Consider the following 21438-nt stretch of genomic DNA (forward strand, 5'->3'; position numbering starts at 1 on the left):
TGGTAAATAAGATTATATGATGCCACGTGTCTTTTAATTTTGTTCTTCCTAAGACTGATCTAAATATGGGAATGTATAATTTATACATTTATCAAGACACCAATTGAAATACGTAAACTACAGTACTAGTTAAAAATAAAAGTAATCTACTATTTTACTTTCAAAGTCCCTTATAACCTAAAGATGTATTTAATTCCACTTTGTGTTGTAGTTACTTGTATACTGCACCTTTTTTGAGTACATGGATTGTTTTGTATTCATCTTTGTAAAAGACTAGTTGATTTTTTCGGTAGAATATTACACATTCTGGATTTATTTGATTTTTATCATGGTGTTCTTTTTTTTTTTTTTTTTTTTTTTTTTTTTTTATCCATTTTGCCAATCTTTTTCTTTTGATTGGAGGGTTTAATCCATTTGTATTTAAAGCAATTACTTAGAAGGAGGGATTACTTCTGTCATTGTGCTATTTATTTTCTATATGCCTTATGCCTTTTTTTTTTTTTTTTTTTTTTTTTAATAGCTACTTTATTTATTTATTTATTTTTGGCTGTGTTGGGTCTTTGGTTCGTGCGAGGGCTTTCTCTAGTTGCGGCAAGCGGGGGCCACTCTTCATCACGGTGCGGGTACCGCTCTTCATCGCAGTGCGCGGGCCTTTCACTATCGCGGCCCCTCCCGTTGCGGGGCACAGGCTCCAGACGCGCAGGCTCAGTAGTTGTGGCTCACGGGCCTAGTTGCTCCGCGGCATGTGGGATCTTCCCAGACCAGGGCTCGAACCCGTGTCCCCTGCATTAGCAGGCAGACTCTCAACCACTGCGCCACCAGGGAAGCCCTATCATGGTGTTCTTTAATTTGTTTCTATATCCTTTGTGATTTTGTAAACTGGAAGTTAGATCTAACGGCTTGATTAGGGTCAGCTTAGACATACTGGGCAAGAAAACTTCATAGACGATGCTATTCATTTCGTACTGTATCCCACCATTAGGCAAATAAAGTCTGATCATCCTGCAGTTCTTGGTGGTCAAATTCTGTATCTCCTCTGAACTTTTTATCTCATCTGACTCCTTTTGCTTTTTGAGAAGCAGTATTCTTTTCTGGGTTTCTGGTTTCATTTTTTTTCCATGTAACTTAGTGCTTTTCCATCTTACTCATTTTGGTTTACTGAAATAATTGAAAAAACCAAAGCTCAAAGAAGTACACTGACAGTTGGGTCTTCAACGCAGTTTTCTTGATTCTTAAGTCACAATTCTTTCCTCTGTGTTATGATACACAGACAGAATTAAAACCAATGTCTACAAGGGAGGGTTGACAGAACAGGAAGGTAGAGAGGAAGGATTATGTTGTCTGTCACTCCTTTTTAGACCAGTTCTGAATTCCAAGAATTAGTAAGGTGTCTTTGTATTTTAAGTTATGGAATTTCTAAACCTGTACAAAAGTAGAAAAACTTACATACCCACCAAAGAGATTTGCCAGGTTTGTTGCAGAGCCTTCGAATGTAAAGAAATAGCGACCCCAAGTGGTTAAAGGATCATGAACATCTTCACTGAAGATAAAACAAATTGTAAAACTAGTATTTGGAGGGAGGGAGAATAAACAAGCTTGGTCTCTTTAGCAATTAAAGAAATACAAATTAAAAATTATGAACTATTATTAGCCATTCTTGTCAAATTAGCAAAAGTAAACTTTAAATAATGCTAGGAAAGTGAGAAATGAGTACTCTCTTAACACTGCAGTTGGCTGAATAAATGGGTTTACATTTTTTTGAGAGACCATCCTGACAATATATATACAAACAGTTACAATAAATATGCTTTGATATAGTAATTCCACTCCTGGGAATGTAATCTGAGGAAAAAAATCCAGAAGGGGAAAAAGTTATGCTTAGAAAGATTTTTTTTTTTTTTTTTTTTTTGGGCTTCCCTGGTGGCGCAGTGGTTGAGAATCTGCCTGCTAATGCAGGGGACACGGGTTCGAGCCCTGGTCTGGGAAGATCCCACATGCCACGGAGCAGCTGGGCCCGTGAGCCACAACTACTGAGCCTGAGCGTCTGGAGCCTGTGCCCCGCAACGGGAGGGGCCGCGATAGTGAAAGGCCCGCGCACCGCGATGAAGAGCGGTCCCTGCACCGCGATGAAGAGTGGCCCCCACTTGCCGCAACTAGAGAAAGCCCTCGCACGAACCGAAGACCCAACACAGCCAAAAATAAATAAATAAATAAATAAAGTAGCTATAAAATTAACAAAAAAAAATAAATAAATAAATAAAAAAAAAAAAAAAAAAGAAAGATTTTTTTTTTAAATAATAGCTGAATGGGAAGAGAATCATCATGTATCAAGCGCTGATTTTATATTAGGCATTGAACTAGATACTGTACACATAATATCTAATTTACTTTTTTTAAAATTGTCACATTTTAATGTTTGGCCAGTATTTAGCACGTACAGTTCTTAAAATATTTATATGACGGTGCTCCTTACGTACATATAAATGGCTAGATCAGTCAGAGTTTCACCTCCGTGTCGTCATTGCTCTTGAGACTTTTGTCTGTCTGTCTAGTTGCTAAAGTTTGGGATTTTCACTTCTTTCACCCATATTGTGCCTACTTTTCTTTTTAGCTTATTAGCCAGCCAGATAGCTGACTCACACACCTTTGAAATTTAGCCATGGTCCTCAGCCCTTCCTTTATTTTATTTTGTTTTTAATTAATTTTTATTGGAGTATGGTTGCTTTACAATGTTGTGTTAGCCTCCATTGCACAACAAAATGAATCAGCCATACACATACAGATATCCCCTCCCTTTTAGACTTCCTTCCCTTTTAGGTTACCACAGTGCATTAGGTAGAGTTCCCTGTGCTATACAGTATGTTCCCATCAGTTGTCTATTTTATACATAGTATCAATAATGTATATGTGTCAATCCCAGTCTCCCAATTCCTCCCACCCCACCCCTTTCCCCCTTGGTATCCGTGCATTTGTTCTCTACATCTGTGTCTCTATTTCTGCTTTGCAAATAAGATCATCTATACCATTTTTCTAGATTTCCACATATATGCATTATTATACGATATTTACTTTTCTCTTTCTGACTTACTTCACTCTGTATGACACTCTCTAGGTCCATCCATGTCTCTACAGATGACCCAATTTCATTCTGTTTTAATAGCTGAGTAATATTCCATGATATATATGTACCACATCTTCTTTATCCATTCATCTGTCGCTGGGCATTTAGGTTGCTTCCAGGTCCTGGCTATTGTAAATAGGGCTGCTATGAACATTGGGGTGCATGTGTTTTTTTGAATTATGGTTTTCTCTGGGTATATGCCCAGTAGTGGGATTGCTGAGTCATATGGTAGTTCTATTTTTAGTTTTTTAAGGAACCTCCATACTGTTTACTATAGTGGCTGTATCAATTTACATTCCCACCAGCAGTGTATGACGGTTCCCTTTTCTGCACACCCTCTCCAGCATTTATTGTCTGTAGATTTTTTGATGATGGCCATTCTGACAGGTGTGAGGTGATACCTCATCATAGTTTTGATTTGCATTTGTCTAATAATTAGTGATGTTGAGCATCTTTTCATGTGTTTGTTGGCCGTCTGTATGTCTTCTTTGGAGAAATGTCTATTTAGGTCTTCCACCCATTTTTTGATTGGGTTGTTTGTTGTTTTGTTATTGAGCCATGTGTGCTGCTCATATATTTTGGAGATTAATCCTTTGTCAGTTGCTTCATTTGCAAGTATTTTCTCCCATTCTGAGGGTTGTCTTTTCGTCTTGTTTAAGTTTCATTAGGTCCCATTTGTTTATTTCAGCCGTTCTTTTAGAGAGAGGAAAAACTTTGTTGGGAGCTATGAAAAGTTAGTGTACCTGCCTCCAGGCTATGGGTTCCTTAGTCGCCCATTTCCAGGGTCTTCCTATCTCTGCTCCCCACTGTGGTTCTGGTAGTGTACTGCTTAGTGTTTGCAGTTTGTGGGCTGGATTTGTGTACTGAAGGTAAACATTCCCTTCGTTATAGTCTGACCTTGAGTAGGTCTTAAAGCCTGTATGTATAATCCTAGAGTTGGAAAGAACACCCTGGTCTTGCATCCTATAAGCTGTAGGCGACTGAAATTTGTTTCTTTCAACTGTTTTAAATCAAGTCAGAAACTTAGCAGATATCTTAGATCTCTTCTTCACCATTCTATACATTTTATAAGTTACCAAGTCTTCTTAAATATTTCTCAGAACTCTTTCTTCTACTGTATATTGCTATGTCTTACTTAAAATATGCCCTCCTATCTCATAGTTAGAGTTGTTCTAGGATATACTTGAATAAGGGCCACCTGAGTCCTCTCCTTGTCTTCTAATTGACACTTTACCACCTTGTGAAGAAGGATTGTTCTTTATTGTTCAGATTTTTAAAAAGCTGCAGCTCTACAGTGTTAGGTAATTTGTTAGTATTGGAGCTGGAATTGGAATGCAGGAGCATAAAAGTCCTGACCAACCATGTCTTACTGCTTCCCACTAGGTTACTATGACTACGTAAATTCTGTGTACGTAGCAAGGTCTAAGTTGGGAAGGTCCAATATTTTGGTTGTTTAGGTGAAGTGGTGGTCATCATTTTTGGACAGTAATGTTAAATGACACAGATAGGGGTGAATGTGTGTCAGAAGGGAGGAGAATCAGTGAAAGATGGATGTGGAGCCAAGGGCAGTAGGCAGATGGGGGTCAGAGAACCAGAGCAAAGTTAAGAAATAGCTACACACGCAGAACTCAGATTAAGTGGAGAAGAGGAGGAAAAATTGATGGAAATTATGAGTAGGTTGTGGAGGACTTGTGGAGATCAGGCGAAAAGAATAGTCCAGAGCTCTGGGCTTCAGCCAGTGTAGGGGAATTCCAAGTCCTGGGAAAGGATGAGTTAGGTGGAATTCCTCGGATGTGGGTAAACAGAAAAATCCCCCTTAAGCTTTAGCAGTCTGGCTAATCTGGCTAGAATTTTATGAATATTAGAAATCTATCTTATCTCAGTCATTTGTTCTTTTGATTTTTCTCTCCAAAGTAGTTTTTTTTTTTTTTTTTTTTTTTGATGTGGACCATTTTTAAAGTCTTTGTTGAATTTGTTACAATATTTCTTCTATTTTCTATGTTTCGGGTTTTTTTGTTTTGTTTTTTTTGGCCCCCAAGGCATGTGGGATCTTAGCTCCCTGACCAGGGATCAAACCCACACCCCCTGCATTGGAAGGCAGAGTCTTAACCACTGAACTGCTAGGGAAGTCCTCAGAGTAATTAAAAAAAAGAAAAAGAAAGAAAATTGAAGTCTAGTCTGTTCTTCCTGACCTCAGAGGAAATGGAGTTTTTCTGTATCATTCTTTAGGACAGGTAGGGAGACTAAAGTGGAGCTAGACCAGTTTAGCTGGGGTCTTCAAAGATGTGAAAATGAGTAACCAATAAAGTAGAGGACAGAGGAAAAGTGTGTTAAATTCTTCTGTGCAGGAGTGTTTCCTTATAGAGGAGAAATACATTTGGATACAGAAGGAACTGTTAGTCACTAGATTTATTTGTAGATGTTTACGCTTTTGCTGTAACCTCTTCTTTGCAGATTGAAGAATGTGTGGTATGCTCTGACAAGAAAGCAGCTGTTCTTTTTCAGCCATGCGGACACATGTGTGCTTGTGAGAGTAAGTAGCCCGTACAGAACTTCCTCAGAATTATTACAAAAGTAGAAAGTGAAACAAATTGTGTCTTTGAATTACTTTTTTAATAACTCATGAACAGAGGAGTTGGTGGGCCTCTAGAATCCTCTGTCTGTTCTCTGTACAAGAGTGTCACCTCTTTCCCTCCTTAGTCCTAAGTGTTAAGGAAGACTCGATGTGCTGCATTCTCCCAGGTCAGCTTTTTTTTTTTTTTTTTTTTTTTTGGAGTATAGTTGATTTACAGTGTTGTATTACTTGCTGCTGTACAGCAAAGTGGGTCAGCTACACACATATCCACTCTTTTTTAGATTATTTTCCCATATAGGTTATTACAGAGGATTGAGTAGAGTTCCCTGTGCTATACAGTAGGTCCTTATTAGTTATCTGTTTTATATATAGTAGCGTGTATGTGTCAATCCCAGTCTCCCATTTATCCCTCTCCCCCTTCCTTCCTGGTAACCATAAGACTGTTTTCTACATTTGTAACTCTGTTTCTGTTTTGTAAATAAGTTCAGCAATATCAGGCGATACTTGTCCTTCTCTGTCTGACTTACTTCACTTAGTATGACGATCTCTAGGTCCATTCATGTTGCTGCAAATGGCATTCTTTCCTTCTTTTTTATGGCTGAGTAATATTTCACGGTATATATGTACCACATCTTCTTTATCCATTCCTCTGTCAGTGGACATTTAGGTTGCTTCCGTGTCCTGGCTATTGTAAATAGTGCTGCAGTGAACATTGGGGTGCATGTATCTTTTCAAATTATGGTTTTCTCCAGGTATATGCCCAGGCATGGGATTGTTGGATCATATGGTAGCTCTATTTTTAGTTTTTTAAGGAACCTCCATATTGTCCTCCATAGGGGCTCTACCAATTTATATTCCCACCAACAGTGTAGCAGGGTCCAGCTTAGCTTTTTATTTCATTTGTTGTATGAGCACAAAATGACCACTTCTCACACACAGGAGAAATTTATTTCCAAAAATGAGTGTTGATACATTTAGTCTAGCCTTTTTTCACATATGAAATTAACACATCTTCATCTTCACCTTTATGGTGCCTCTCCTGTATACTTTCCCCCCTGCTGAACCACCATCAGCAACCATTTGGGGCAATAATTTCTGGCCTTCTTAACCTTCCTTAACCTCTATGTCAAGAGAGCTTATAGAAATCTTCTTTGTGAGGATGATATTAAAGTTTAAGAGGAGTTGTAAACTTCGCTTTTACATATCTCCCTTATTCTTTTCAAGTTAATATACTTAGTATTAATATCCTCCTCCTCTTTTTGCTTTTTACTTGTCAGTGAAGAATTTTAAATAAGTTTAACAATTTATACTTCACTTAAATGGACCCAAAGTAAAGCATGGTGTTTCAGTCAGTTAGGTGTTGGTTTTTCATATAACATTTGACTAAAGTAACAAACTGTGTAATAGATTAATCTCATTGGCACAGATTTGCTTTAAGTGTTGGTGTTTGTTTGTTTGTTTTTTTCATTTTGATAGGCAGCTCGTCAACTAAGAAAGGATCAAGGTTTTCTACTGTAACATTCTGCTCCAAGTAATTGTTTCTGTTTACCAAAGACTGGTATAATGGCTATTATCAGCTGTCAGAGGGCATGAAGAAAGAGAATTCTGTCTTAAGTAAAAAAGAACTCAGGTTATGTAAATTTTCATAGCCCAGGAGTTAGCAAACATTTTCTGTAAAGGGTCAAATAAAACATATTTTTGGCTTTGTGGGCCACATGATTTCTGTAGTAACACCTCAACTCTTTCCAATTGCTTACCTCTGCCATTGTAGTGCAAAGCCAACCATAGACAATATGTAAACAAGTGGGCGGGACTTGTTTTCCATTAAAACTTTATTTATAAAAACAAGTGACTGGGGCTTCCCTGGTGGCGCAGTGGTTGAGAATCTGCCTGCCAATGCAGGGGACACGGGTTCGAGCCCTGGTCTGGGACGATCCCACATGCCGCGGAGCAACTAGGCCCGTGAGCCACAATTACTGAGCCTGCGCGTCTGGAGCCTGTGCTCCGCAACAAGAGAGGCCGCAATAGTGAGAGGCCCGCGCACCGTGATGAAGAGTGGCCCCCGCTTGCCACAACTAGAGAAAGCCCTTGCACAGAAACGGAGACCCAACACAGCCATAAATTAAAAAAAAAAAAAAAGACTTTCTCCCTATTAAAAACAAAAAACAAAAAACAAAAACAAGTGACTGGTTGGGTTTGGCTTGCAGGCTGTGGTTTGCTGACCCTGTCAGAGACCAAAGTGACTTGAAAGCTGGTTTTAGTTAGTAGTTGGTAATACAGATTCTAGAGCCTTAAAGTAATATTTTCCCCCAGGAGTTTACCAACGTTTTTACATTATTTTTGCTTTAGAATGTAACAAGAGCAACAGCTAACTTTTATTGAGCTCTTAATTTGTACCAGGCATTTTAATCTCTTTTTGAGTGTTTCCTCTTTTATCTTTACAAGAAACCTAAGAAGTAGAGTTTTCTCCATTTTACAGGCCATTGGTAAACATTTATTTGCTAGGGAAGATGAAATCGAGGTGGAAAATGTCCCTTTCTCGAGTATACAGTACAGCAGGTGGTCCAGGCCCCACATCACAACAATCAAAGGAAGGAGAAATTACATCCCTTTTGGAGGGATGGAAGAAAGATTTTATATAAACAATATAACAACCTAACTTAATAGCTACAAGAATTTAAAATAATTGTGGTTACATATTATATACTCAGGCGATTAAATTAATTCTTTAAATTCAAGAAAAAAACCCTGCCCTCAGATGGAAGACAAACCCCAAACCAGGTATCTACTAACATTAGCTCCTACCTAGTGCATCTTGCCTAGGCCAGCATCAGACCCATCTCTGTTTAGGCCTCGGCACAGGGTCGGCCTTGACAGAGAATTGTTATTCTGTGTCCACCAGCATAAGCACTGTTGGGAGTATGTGACCCCCTTGTCCACATTGGTGGTTTTGTGCTTTGCTAAGGTTTACTGTCTTGTCATAAGACAACCTGCCACGGTTTTTGCTATTTTTCCTGTTTTTGAAATGACAAAGACACTTGGTATATAGGCTAATATATGGAGTATACTTTCCATAATAAATGCTAATGGGAAAGAATGTGTTGAAACACTGTGTTATTTTATAATTAATTAATAACTTTAGGTGTAGTATTAATAATCCATAACATAGAATTGTGCCTGGGTATTTCTTCTTGTAATGGCGAAGCATTCTACCGATATATAGGTATTAGAAAGATAGTCCATTATGATAAATTTTTGATATTTTCCTGACTGCTACATTAAAAAAGTAGTCACTAAGCCATTTCCTTGTTAGATTACATCAGTTTGATAGAAGGGAGAGAATTGTTCAACATATTTTAGGAATTTAAGAGATAAACGATTTACAAAAGAAAGTATTTTTTTTAAAAGTATCATGTGAGCAGCCTTGTAATTCTTGTGGTAGTAGTTAAATTTATGAAGGGTATCTCCCTCCTTTATTCTCAAGCCTTAAGATCTTGAAATATTTACATTACATATTTAAAAAAATCTCAGAACCACCTCCTCCTCACAGTTTATTCCAACGTATTAGAAAATGTCATTAGTTTCGTGATGATGGGCTCTGTATTCTAGAGGCTACCAATGAAAAATATACATTCTTAGGTTGATAACATTTTAAGAAGGTAGAATTGTGTATTGATATAACTTAGTGTTTATCTCAGTGTTAAATTTAAGTTATGACAAATGAGCAGAGGAAGGCCACCCTGTTGATGTTCTCTTCTGTGAGAAGTGTCCTGTTGCTGTTTCCAGACTGTGCTAATCTGATGAAGAAGTGTGTGCAGTGTCGGGCAGTAGTTGAACGAAGAGTGCCCTTCATCATGTGTTGTGGAGGGAAAAGTTCAGAGGATGCCACTGATGATATCTGTAAGTGGATTTTCTTACTTTGCTTTCTTATTGGGACTTTCATAGACGTGTCTTCTCATAGTACACTGTCTGCTTGTAAAACAGAAGGTATGTGACTTGAATCTACAAGGAACAGGTAGGGTTTTGCTCTTGTTACATTATTAGAAACCTGAAATTGTGTTTTTCTAACTTGTAATATGATTATGGACCTTTAAACATTAGTCTTTTAAGAAACCTCCATGTGTGTTATAAAGAGCATTGTAGTATTCTTGCTTAAAGAAAATTTGCTGGCTATTTTTAAGATGAAATTTATTGTGTCTTAGGGTGGGAGGACATCATATTATAAATTATTTTCTCAATTTACACAAGTATTAACCTCATTATTTTATGAAATAGGTTTACCTCTTGTGTTTAAGTATTTTATGGAATAGTAATTCTTTGTGACAGAGTACCTGTAGATAAACTGAAGTGTAACCCAGTGAACAAGTGGAAAGATGAAAAGTAAATTATTTACCTTCAACCTTTTCAGCACAGTTGACCCTCGAACATCGCAGGTTTGAACTGCCAGGGTCCATTTAAACTTGGATTTTTTCTTTTTTTTTGGCCACGCTGCACAGCTTGCTGGATCTCAGTTCCCCAACCAGGGATTGAACCTGGGCCATGTCAGTGAAAGCCCGGAATCCTAACCACTGGGCCACCAGGGAACTCCCAAAACTTGGATATTTTTTAGTAGTAAATACTACAGGACTACACGGTCTGTGTGTGGTTGGTTGAATCTGGGAATGTAGAGAAACCGTGGATGTGGAGGGCAGACTATGTTATTTGTTGATTAACCCCTGCATTGTTCAAGGGTCATCTGTAGTACAGCTGTATAAAAATATTTTTCGTCTCTGCACTAGACATAAGCTGGATGGTCTCTTTGATATCTTTGTTCTGTGTACAGATGAGGAGGAACATTAGCATAGCTACTTTGCCCAGAGCTTTTTTTCTTTATCACCAATAGGGCAGGATAAAAATCCTGAGGACAGATTAACTAGAGTAAAAGACCAAGAATCTAGAGAGTAGGAAAAGGGAAATAAAAAATTTCCTTCCATTTAGTAGAGCATGACCTTTCTTTCATGGAGTTCCTCATGTCAGATCAATAACAAAACAAGGAGAACCTTGGAAAGCCCAGAAGTCTGTGTGTGGACTGTTGTCTAGCTGAGTTAAATATAATTAGAAATTAATGTGGAAACCTATTTTTTCCCCAAAGATTATAAATGAAGGAGTATAACATGAATGTCACTGCTGTTTCTGTTGTCCACGTGGGAAAATAAATTTTTTAAGAGGATTCTAATAATAGTCGTGTTTTTAATAAATAAAACTAATGATTTTAGAAATAAAGAATCATTCTTGCTTCAAAACAGTAACATTAAGATTCTTTATCTGTACTATATAGCAAGTGGGAACATTCCGGTGTTACAAAAGGATAAGGATAACACCAACGTCAATGCGGACGTGCAGAAGCTGCAGCAGCAGTTACAGGACATTAAAGAGCAGGTAACGGTGACGTCTTCATGGTGAACAGTGACTCGAAGAACGGCATTTCATCTCCTTCTGTAAAATTACTAGTGTTTTCTGTAGTCAGCGTGGTTCATATTAGTGTATCACTTGTAGTGTTTGAATATTTGCAATCAGCAAAGTCTGATTAGAAGATTTCATCAAGTACTTTACAAAATAGGAAACGCACCAGTGACCAACATGAAAGAATGCTACACCACACTGAGGTGTCTTTTCCTACCTATCAGATTGAGGGGAAAAAATGTTAGAAACTGTCAATATCAAGTGTTTAGGCAAAATACTTAGCAGCCGTAACTCATACAGTGCTGGTGGGAATATAAATTAGTAAAAACACCTTGGGAAAGTTTGTCATTGTCTCGTAAAACTAAATAGGATATTGTTTGGGGATGCAAACTTGGAAGGAAAAAATCACACAGATGGTGATTAAAATCAAGGGTAGTGTTTTTTTTTTTGGCTGAGATGGCTGGGAGGGGGCACGAGGGAAGTTTCTAGAGTATTGATAGTTCCATTTCGTGATCTAAGTTGATTACTTGCATTTGATCAGTTTGTGAACGTTTATTAAACTGTGCATTTATGATTTGTGCACATTTCTGTATAGATGTGATACTTCAGTAAAAAGGGGAAAAGGATGCGCGCGCACACACACACACACACACACACACACACACCTATAAAGAAAAGCAAGGGAAAGGTAAATAAATGCAAAATTCAGAATAGTGGTTATCAGTGAGGGGTGGAGGAGGATATATATTCATGTGTTAAGCTGGGTGGTGGTTATATTGTTCTTTATATCTTATACATACCAACAGAAGTACTCTTTCATATCTGCTTAATATTTAATAAAAGCAACAGTAAAATAAAGTTACCTAAAATTTTTAGGTATCTGGTAAAAAAGTCTTTTTTTTCCCCCTTAGCTTACCATTTGACCCACCAATTAAATCTGAATCTGAAGATTGAATCAAATTAAAGGATTGAGTAGCAAAGGGTGTTCTTTAGTTTGGCAGTCACATCAGTGTTGCCATGCACTTGTTAAGAGTCTCACTCTTGTCTTTTCTATCTGAAGTTTTTTCATTCTTAAATAATCTTCATGGCCATATTTCATCACTAAAGTAGTTAAACAGTTAAAACTCATTTTCTGTGGAATGTTGGAATTTCTTTCAGGGACCCCTTCAAGGTTACCAAGAGAAAGCATCTGAATAAGTCTCTTTTTAAATTTTAAATCTCCAATCTTTCTATTACCCCAATGTCTCTTTAAAAGACAAAGATTAATTTTATGTGCTATTAAGCATATATTAATCCAAAGTAGCTTAACCCAGACTGCACAGATGTGTTTACTTTTGGAAGTTATTAATTAACTACATAGACCTCTGGAAAGTTTAATGAAAAAGAAACTAATTTAATTTTAAAAAGTGCTTTGGTTTTTTAAAATAAAAAGTTACGATTTTTCTACAGCTTTGCTTCTCAAAACTTCAAGGATAAATGTGAAAATTTACTTTGGAAGAATGGAGCTAGCAAGTTAGACTATGGTTCTTTTTTTCTGTTGTTTTCTTCACAATGATTTTCTGGTATTGCCAGAGTTGGTTACCACATTTTTCATATAGGCTTTAGGCCTGGTTTATTAATCTAGACATTTTTATTTAATTATTTCATTTCTGTGTTATTTGGGGAAGGTCTAATTCAGAATGAAGTATTATGATATATTAAGGTTAAATGTTTTTATAAATATAAAATGTAAAATGTGCTTTGTGAGTAAATATGTGATTTTCTAGAAAACTTCACAGACGTATTCTCCTTAATTCTTCTAAGTTGATGAAGTTACATTTAACAATATGTAACTAAGGTTAATTGTTTTTAACTAAGGGGGTTTACATTGAAAATATTGCAGTGCAGCATCATTTTTAAAAGCGAGAGCTCTGGGGCCACGTGGACCTGAGTTCACATTATAGCTTGCCCTGGGAAGTCTTTAACCCCACTAAGCCTCAGTTTCCTCTTTTTTGAAGTGGGAGTGATGTAGGCCTTGAGACTGGATTATATCCAGCATGGTGCTTGGTATGTGTGTGTTCTCAGCAACATCTCTTCACTGCTCCCCCCTCCCCCCAATACATTGTGTTATTTTCATGCAAGAACAGCATAGTACCTAGAGTTGGAGAATCTGAGTGAGACTGAATGGGACTATTTTCATCCTTTTCCTCTTAGATTTTGGCATTTGAATTTTTAATTTTATATATTATTTGTTTTATGTAATATTTATTTTAGATAGTACCTTTTATACTGACCTGATAGTACAACCAATATTTCTGTTTTATAAGGATGATATTTTAACTGTTTAAAAATTTTAAAGCAACAAAAGATTATTTGACTAAAACAATAAAAGAAAATTAATGATGTTACAGAGTTGTTATATTACACTTTTAAAATAGAAAATATCTCAGCATTTATTACTTTATTTGTTATCTCACATTCCAGACAATGTGCCCTGTGTGTTTGGATCGTCTGAAGAATATGATTTTCCTTTGTGGCCATGGAACGTGCCAGCTCTGTGGAGACCGAATGAGTGAATGTCCTATTTGTCGAAAGGCTATTGAACGAAGGATTCTTTTGTATTAACTTAAAAACTCAGTGTGTTTTGTTAGCTAAAGTATTTGGTCATGAGACCTTAGTGAGCTAGTTGGAGGTTCTAATGAATTAATTTTTAATATCATAGTTTCTTTACTAGAGTGTAATTAGACTGTAAGTGTACCAGAACAACAACAAAAACTCTACAAAACAGTGTTTGAAGCTGTGTTTTTTGTTTTTTTTTGTTTTTTCCTTTCAATCTGAAACATCAAATCCATGTAATTCATAGGTGATTTACCTTTGACTTCTAAGGGGGAAAATCCTTTAAGGATCTCCTTTTATTTTTGTTTTTATTGCATTTTCTCTTATAGTTTATAAATTTGTTAGACCTCAAAAGATATACTTCCTTATGATCAGCTATCTTTCAATTTATCATGATTTTACACAGGGAGCTGATACAGGTACTCAGAAAAGTCATGCATCAAATGAAAGGGGGAAGTCAAACCATTATGTCATGTATGTTAAACGATAAAATTATAGTACAAGTTCTGCATGGTTAAGGGAATACTGAAGAGAAGATTCTCTTTTTAAGATAACAAAGTTATCAAGTGATTGTTTCTAAATTCTTAGAGTAAATGGAAATATAGAATGAGAGAATATTAAGTTTTCATTTAACTTATTTTCTGGATTCAAAGGAAAATTGTTTAACTTGAATCAAATTGCCAGTTTCAAAATGACTGATAGACATGAAAAGGAAAAATAAGCAATCATAGTGGGGAACTGAAGGGGGTGGGGGGAGTCATCCAATAAAAGAGCACCTATTAACTGACTGTTAACGGTTGCCTTTCTTATATTAATTGGTACACTGTTTTGTTCAGCCAGCTTTTAAACTGTCTGTGGAAAGTGTGCCTCAGTTTCCCCAGTGGTTACTTATCCAGGCTTGATCTGACCAGTGAAATGATATTGCCCTGTTTGGGTCTCTGAGGTTCAGTTTAGCTTCTCTAATGTGCTCAGTAGCAGTGATCCGAGAAGGGTAATGCACTGTCCAGAGGCAGCGGTCCTTTCTCCTCCGTGTCTGTTAATTCTGCCAGTGTTACTGATTCTACCTTCATCATAGGCCTCGCTTCCACTCTCTCTCAGACAGTAGAGCTTACTATAAAGAACAGGATCTCTCTTCATACCTAACAATGGGGATGTTATTTCAACTGCCAGCAATATCCAAGACCTAGTAAATAACCAGTTGATAGATACTTACTTTAGAAAGAATGACTAGGACATTTACAGAAATATGTCTGATTACGTGTGGTTTTGTTTTGTTTACTCTAGAACATCTAATTATTTTTTCTCCTTGGAATGAGTAGTCTTTCAGCGTCTAAAATGAATATACACATAAATAAGTGTTTTGGGGTTCATTACTGCTAGATTATAAATAAATATATATTTATAATTATATAAATAATCAGCTGTTTACAATAGTATCTACTATATACTGTGTATAAGTTAACTCCTAAGGATAGTTAAATTTTTTGTAAGTTTTTTCCCCTTTGAATCTTGTTCTTATTTCAGTTTTTCTGCTGCAACAGCTAAATTTGAAAGTACAAAGTCTCTAGCCCTCACAGCATTGTATTTCTGGCTAATTAATGGCTGCCGCCTCTGCAAGTCCTGGCGAGAACAATGGTGCGCTTTGCTGCCTGGCTTTATAGTCTCGGTAATTCCGTATCTGTGTTGAGCTGAGTGGCTTATTTAGAACAGTAAAATTTTTATAAATTTTAAATTTGAAAATTTATATTGACTCTACTCAGTTATCTAATAACGAGCCACTGAGGCTGTTGATTAAGCCATATTTTGAAGTTATAAAAAGATAGAATATCTGTCTGAGGATGTTCACATAAAGAGACAAACAGACTGTTTTCTTTCAGATCTGAAAACAGTGTAAGTCAGGGTTTTCCTTCTCTTCCATGCCAGAGGCTGCCCATCTCTTTTCCACTAGATCAACTTGTAAGGAGGGAACATTTAGCTGACTCATGCATAGCTTGGCCAACCAGAGAATTGTATGGTCAGGAGCTTTACTTCACTTAAATTCTTGTTGTTTGTCTTCTGAGCTGCAGTGCTTAAACTTATATCCCTAAAAGGCAGTTTCATCTTCCAGACTAGTTTATTTCCTCCATACTAAAAATATAATAACTTATAAACTATTACAAAAGTCATAAAGTCACTATAACTATAGTGCTTCTGTGTTTGTACCACATTGAAATTTGTCTAGTGAAAAGAAAATGTTTCTCTCTTCATGTTTTTAAGCACCTAAAAAATTATTTTAAACTTATTTTCAGTTTGTGAGAGAGAATAAGATTAAGAACTTAATTGTTTAATGACTTTGCTCTAACTTTGTGAAACTGCTACCTCTTATTATATGTCTCAGCAGTACTTTCCCAATTAGGATGTTTTCTTGTCATTATCATCTCTTTACCTTGTGCCTCAAAAGAGCTTTTGCTTTTCCTAGATTCGTTTAAAAAAAAACAAAACTGACATGCATTCATTCAAAAACATATTTATTGAGCTTCAGGGGCAAGATACACAACAGTGAAAAAATTGTCAGCTTCTAAGCACATACAGAATTTATCATGCAGCCATTGTATATTTGAAGTATTCCCTTCAAAAGGAAGAGACCTAAAGAAACTGATAACATTTCTTCCTAATGTTTTGGAAGAGTTGTCATTAAGTAGTATTTGGATTCCCTCTCTGTACCCCCTTACTCCTACCACATTTTTTTCTTTTATTCTCCTAACATTGTCAGCTCTGTTACCCAAAACATAGATACAACTCACCAGATGGTGCTATTCTAATAGTTTTTCTTCACATAATTTAACATTCTTACTGTTTATACTATATACATAATTAATTTTGTTGGGAGCAAGAAAGGTTTTCAAGAGAAGATCATTTTGTATTAGTATAGGAATATTATATTGCACAAGTGTTTTAGTTTAGCTGGCCAAATTATGCTTGGTTATTTGTAATTTTAAACATTGCAGATTGACCATCTAGCTACTGAGGCATAAAATTAATTGATAATGTTGAAAATAACTTTCGTAAATTTATATATTTGATGGCTTTAGCCTGTAAGAGCGTTTTAGCATATTGCAATGCATGCTGCTGAAGATTTATCCAATTCAAATTTCAGAGCTTGCTAGGCCATTTTTACATGGTAGAAACAGACTGTCTAGTTATGTGTTGCCCAACTGCTGTTCTTTGTTTATTATGAGTTTTGGACCCTTTTGGCCTAAGAAATATTTAACCTTACGAACTAGGACAATTGGTGATGGAGTTGGATAGGGAGGATGGCAGGGGTTGCAGTAAGTAAGAAAGAAAAGTCAGTTTCTGAGTTTAGAGAAAAATGGGGATCATGTAGATTTTATCAAAGCAGTAAGTGTAGAGAGTATATTCAATTGAATAAAGGGTCTTTCAGGCAGTTTTTAGTGTAGTTTAATTGATGATTGCTTTGGAAATTATAGACTTTAGAACAGCTTGCTTAAAAAAAAAAAATCCGAAAGGAAAAGCACTTATCCACTTACCCTCTCAGAGTATCTAAAATATTTATAGGAATAATTTGTGTAAAAATTGAATTTCGGAATAGAATTTTTTGCATTTTTAAAATTGTGGTTAAAAACACAAACCATAAAATTTACTATCCTAACAAGTTTTAAGCATACAGTTGAGTACTGTTAAGTATATTCATGTTGTTGTGAAACAGATCTCCACAACTTTCTCATTTTGCAGAATTGGAACTCTGTACCCATTAAGCAACAACCCCCCTCTCCCTCCTCCAGTGGAATAGAATTTTGATTAAGTATAAATCAAGAAACACCTGAATTATCTTAAGAGTTTGTTTGTGTTTGCAGGATCTAAAGTGATGGTAAATATCAAATCTGAGGGAGACAGAATTTCTCCCCTCCCTCCCAATTATCATCAGTTGTAATTGAGTAGGTTTTAAATATCTTTTAATTAGAAGGGTTTCGTATTTCATTTTGAGCCAGAGGGGAGAAACACATTAAACATTAGAATTAGGTTAGCTTTGAATTTGTACTAAATTGGGAAGGTAATAGATTTTCACAAATTTTGTGTGCCTCTTTGTTGAAAATGTCAGTTTTCTTTAAGTCTACTTGTAACTGTTTCAAAATGTATTTTTCTCTCAAAAAGGCAACCTAATTTTATTTGCTTGAATATTATGATAGGAATGCTTACTGATATTACTTGATAATCATGTATAGCCTTGGAACTTTAACATATATATAAAACTATAACAGTATTAATTACAGTTGTACTTCTTCAAAACATTAAATTTGAAGAAAAACTATTTAATGCTGTCTCATGTATACATTGCTTTGCTGCAATGAGGGGGAAAATTTTTTAGATTGAGCCTCAATTTGCTGATAAATGCTTTGTAGTGGGTGAAACTAGAGTATAAAAATATGAACTAGTTAGTAGAACTGGTGAATTAAAATTGTAAATTGCTACCTTGGCATTTTCTACCTCTTTTTCTGTCAGAGTATTAGTTTTCCAGCATTTATTCATATTTGTGATTAAGGAGGAGATGGAAACCTGAGGTTAAAATTGAGATTTGTATTTTGTTGAGGAAGCAGTAGGTACAAGAAAGGTGACTTGCCACATCAATTTGGTGCCTAAATCCGTAACTACAAGTTACAATTGACACAAAATGTGTAAGAAAGATAATATTGCTGAGTATTTTACTTTTCTTGTGCAGTCTATCTGATTTTGTTTCATAAACATTACTTCTTTCCTCCAAAAAGCAAAATGGTCTTGTAATTTTCTATACAATAAACAAATGTGCCATTGTGTCTGAAATCTGTAATTTCAGGAAGCTATTGAAAGTTCTGACTCAGGGCTTTTTAACAATTTAAGCAATTGTTAGTTATATTTTGGAAAATCCATCTACATAATTCTTCAGTGCCTTGAAAGAATTATTAACTTGGCAACACTACTAAAACTTTATAGAAGGTGGTCTTTAGTGTGCGTTTATCATCATACACACGTTCATAAGTTGTACTTCTTAGCTCGTGTAATAGCGATCCTGCTTGTGTGCTGGGTTTGGGTAATTCTTTAAAGGAAGTTTTCTTAGATTTGCACTTGATCATTTGGTTTTTTTTAACTGGATTATTTATGGCCATGACACTGTTAACAGGAAAGTACTTCTATGTTAAGTCATTATGCAAAGTCATGTATAAGTAGCACCTGGGAAGAGGAGCTAGAGTTCATACAGTTTGCTATTTTAGTATAAAAGGAGAATCTGTTTGGAAAACAGATTGTCTTCCCCTAAGATGAAAAGAAGACCTTTTGTTCAAGTGATTTGGTTTAAAAAAATTTTTTTAAAAGAAAATCATGAATTGCATGACACTCTTAACGCTGGTCTTACTTAGACTGAGTCCACAAAATTGATTTTCTGTTCAATATGCTTGTGTCATTCTAAATATATTTAGCGATAGAAGGCGGTTTAATCGACTCAGCAGTGTTTTGTATTTTTTCCAGTGTTTTTTAGCTTTCACTTGATTAAAGTCTTGTTTGTGAATATAGTTTTTGTATGGCAAATGATTCTCATTTATTAGCTTTTGCTTAAAAATGCTTAGCAAGAGCTAAGCTTTTAAAAATGAATGCAAACATTTACCATTAATAAAGCCTCTATGATATAATATCATTATATAATGCTTTTCTCTGATCTTTTGAAACTATTCTTTATAGATGTATACATGAATTTTGATTGTTATGGCATTTGAAAACAAATCGCAGTACATCAAATCTTTTATTATTGGGAAGGAGATTATCATGTCTTTGAGAAACAAGGAAATACATCTCCAACTCTATACAAGACATAGGTGCCCACATCTAGAAGGCTCTCATTGCAATTGTTTACATTTAAGGTACCTCTCTATCTATAGGGCCAAAGAAGGTTTTCCTATTTTAACACCTCACATTCTTTCAGGATTAAGAGATATTGTGAAAGTAATCTGAATAGGGTACACTTGATAGAAAATAAATTGACTAGTCGTGAAGGCTCAACTTCTATAAAAAGTTTATTATGCTTCACAACTCAGATGTAGATTTCATTTTCAAGAGGTACACATTTTAAAACAATGAGTTACTTGGCTTTTTTAGCATTTTGTGACTATATCAGTAATTGAAGGGTTTGGAGGTTATTTTCTTTTTCAGGTTAATAGAAACACTTATTTGTGAAGTTACTGAGAGGTTGTCTGGTTTTAGTTCAAAAGATTAAGTATGTGTAGCCTGGATGTTTTAAGAGGAAAACCATCTGAAACAGTTTTAAAATTGTTTATTTGAAAAAAAGCATGTGTATTCCAACTTTAAAATTGTGAATTTATTTTTGGATAACCTCTAATTAACTGTATTTGGGGGTTTATTTCTGTTGCTGTATAATTAGATATTTCATGGCAATATTTTTTATTAAATCAAAACTGTATAGGTTTTTAAAATAAAGCCATTTTAGAAAATCTGCTTTCTATTTTTTTATCATTGATAGTTATTCATCCTTCACAGAAGTTAAAATTGTTAGTCTTATAGTGTAGCATTTCCCAGACTTACTAATAATAAAAACGTTTAAATGGTGCACTGCAGAGCAGTGATAGGGGTTTACAAGACAGAATGAGTGCACGGATTAAAGTAGAACACCAAAAATGATCTCTCAGATAAATTAGTTGCTAAAGAATGATCATTTGGCTAATAGTTTTTCTCTTTATAACAAAACTAATTGATAAATTTATTTTTATTTTAAGGACAAAATGATGATAAACATGATACGAAAAGACAAGGCCTGGAACAGTGACCATCAATCCCTGAGTTGATGACGCATCACTGCGACCGCTGGGCAGTGCTGCCTTTGCACTGATGCTCTAATCAGATGTCATACGTTCATGCTTAAAATACCCCTTCATACCAGGTCCTCGCATTCTTAGATACGGCAACTTTCTGAAAGGCAGATTTTCAATCAATATATAAATATTATTTCTCATATATTTAAGACTATTGATGTCACTTCCTTTCTCTTTTCTTTACTTCCACAGAACACCAATTTATATCTTGAGTGGAACATTGACATACAGTTTGGGAAAAGCTTTTATAGGTGAAGTTAACCCTGATTTAATACAAAAATAGAGAAACAATCTAATCAGAACGCCTTTGGCTGCTGACCATGGCCAACCTATACTGAAGAAAGACTGAAGTTCACAAAGATTATATGCCCTTAGTATGTATGCAATAGTACAGGAGTATTGTGTTAGTTTCCTATTGCTGCTGTGTCAATTACCGTGAAGGTGGTGGCTTAACACAGTGAGGACCTTGGAGGTCAGAAGTCTGACGCGAGTCTCCCTGGGCTAAAATCAAGTTGCTGTCAGGGCTTTCTGGATGCTTTTGGGGAACATCCATTTCCTTGCTCTTTCTGGTTTCTGGAGGCGGCCCATTTTCCTTGGTCCCCTTTCGTCTTCAATGCCAGCAATGGCCAGTTGAGTCTCACATTGCATCACCCTGACAATGCCTCTTCTGCCTCTTGAAATTTTCCCCTTTTTAGGATCCTTGTTACAGCATTGGGTCCATCTGGATAATCTAGTATAATCTCTATTTTAATTTTAGTTGATGAGCAACCTTAAACCACCTGCAACCTTGATTTCATTTTACCATGTAACATAACATCTTCATAGGTTCCAAGGTCATCGTTTGGGGGATG

The 21438-nt window shown here is 35.8% G+C and overlaps 1 protein-coding gene across 1 annotated transcript in view; it reads left to right on the forward strand.

The window, feature by feature from the left end:
- The window catches only part of MIB1 (MIB E3 ubiquitin protein ligase 1), a 119028-nt gene extending 100826 nt beyond the window's left edge, over positions 1 to 18202 (forward strand). The window contains exons 18-21 of the mRNA XM_059893667.1: positions 5576 to 5654; positions 9483 to 9596; positions 11014 to 11114; positions 13602 to 18202. Of these exons, the coding sequence (XP_059749650.1) occupies positions 5576 to 5654; positions 9483 to 9596; positions 11014 to 11114; positions 13602 to 13742 (435 nt within the window). The 3' untranslated portion in view covers positions 13743 to 18202. The remainder of the gene's footprint in view (positions 1 to 5575; positions 5655 to 9482; positions 9597 to 11013; positions 11115 to 13601) is intronic.
- The last annotated feature ends 3236 nt before the right edge of the window (positions 18203 to 21438 follow it).

This window comes from Balaenoptera ricei, chromosome 14, assembly GCF_028023285.1.
Source record: "Balaenoptera ricei isolate mBalRic1 chromosome 14, mBalRic1.hap2, whole genome shotgun sequence".
NCBI lineage: Eukaryota > Metazoa > Chordata > Mammalia > Artiodactyla > Balaenopteridae > Balaenoptera > Balaenoptera ricei.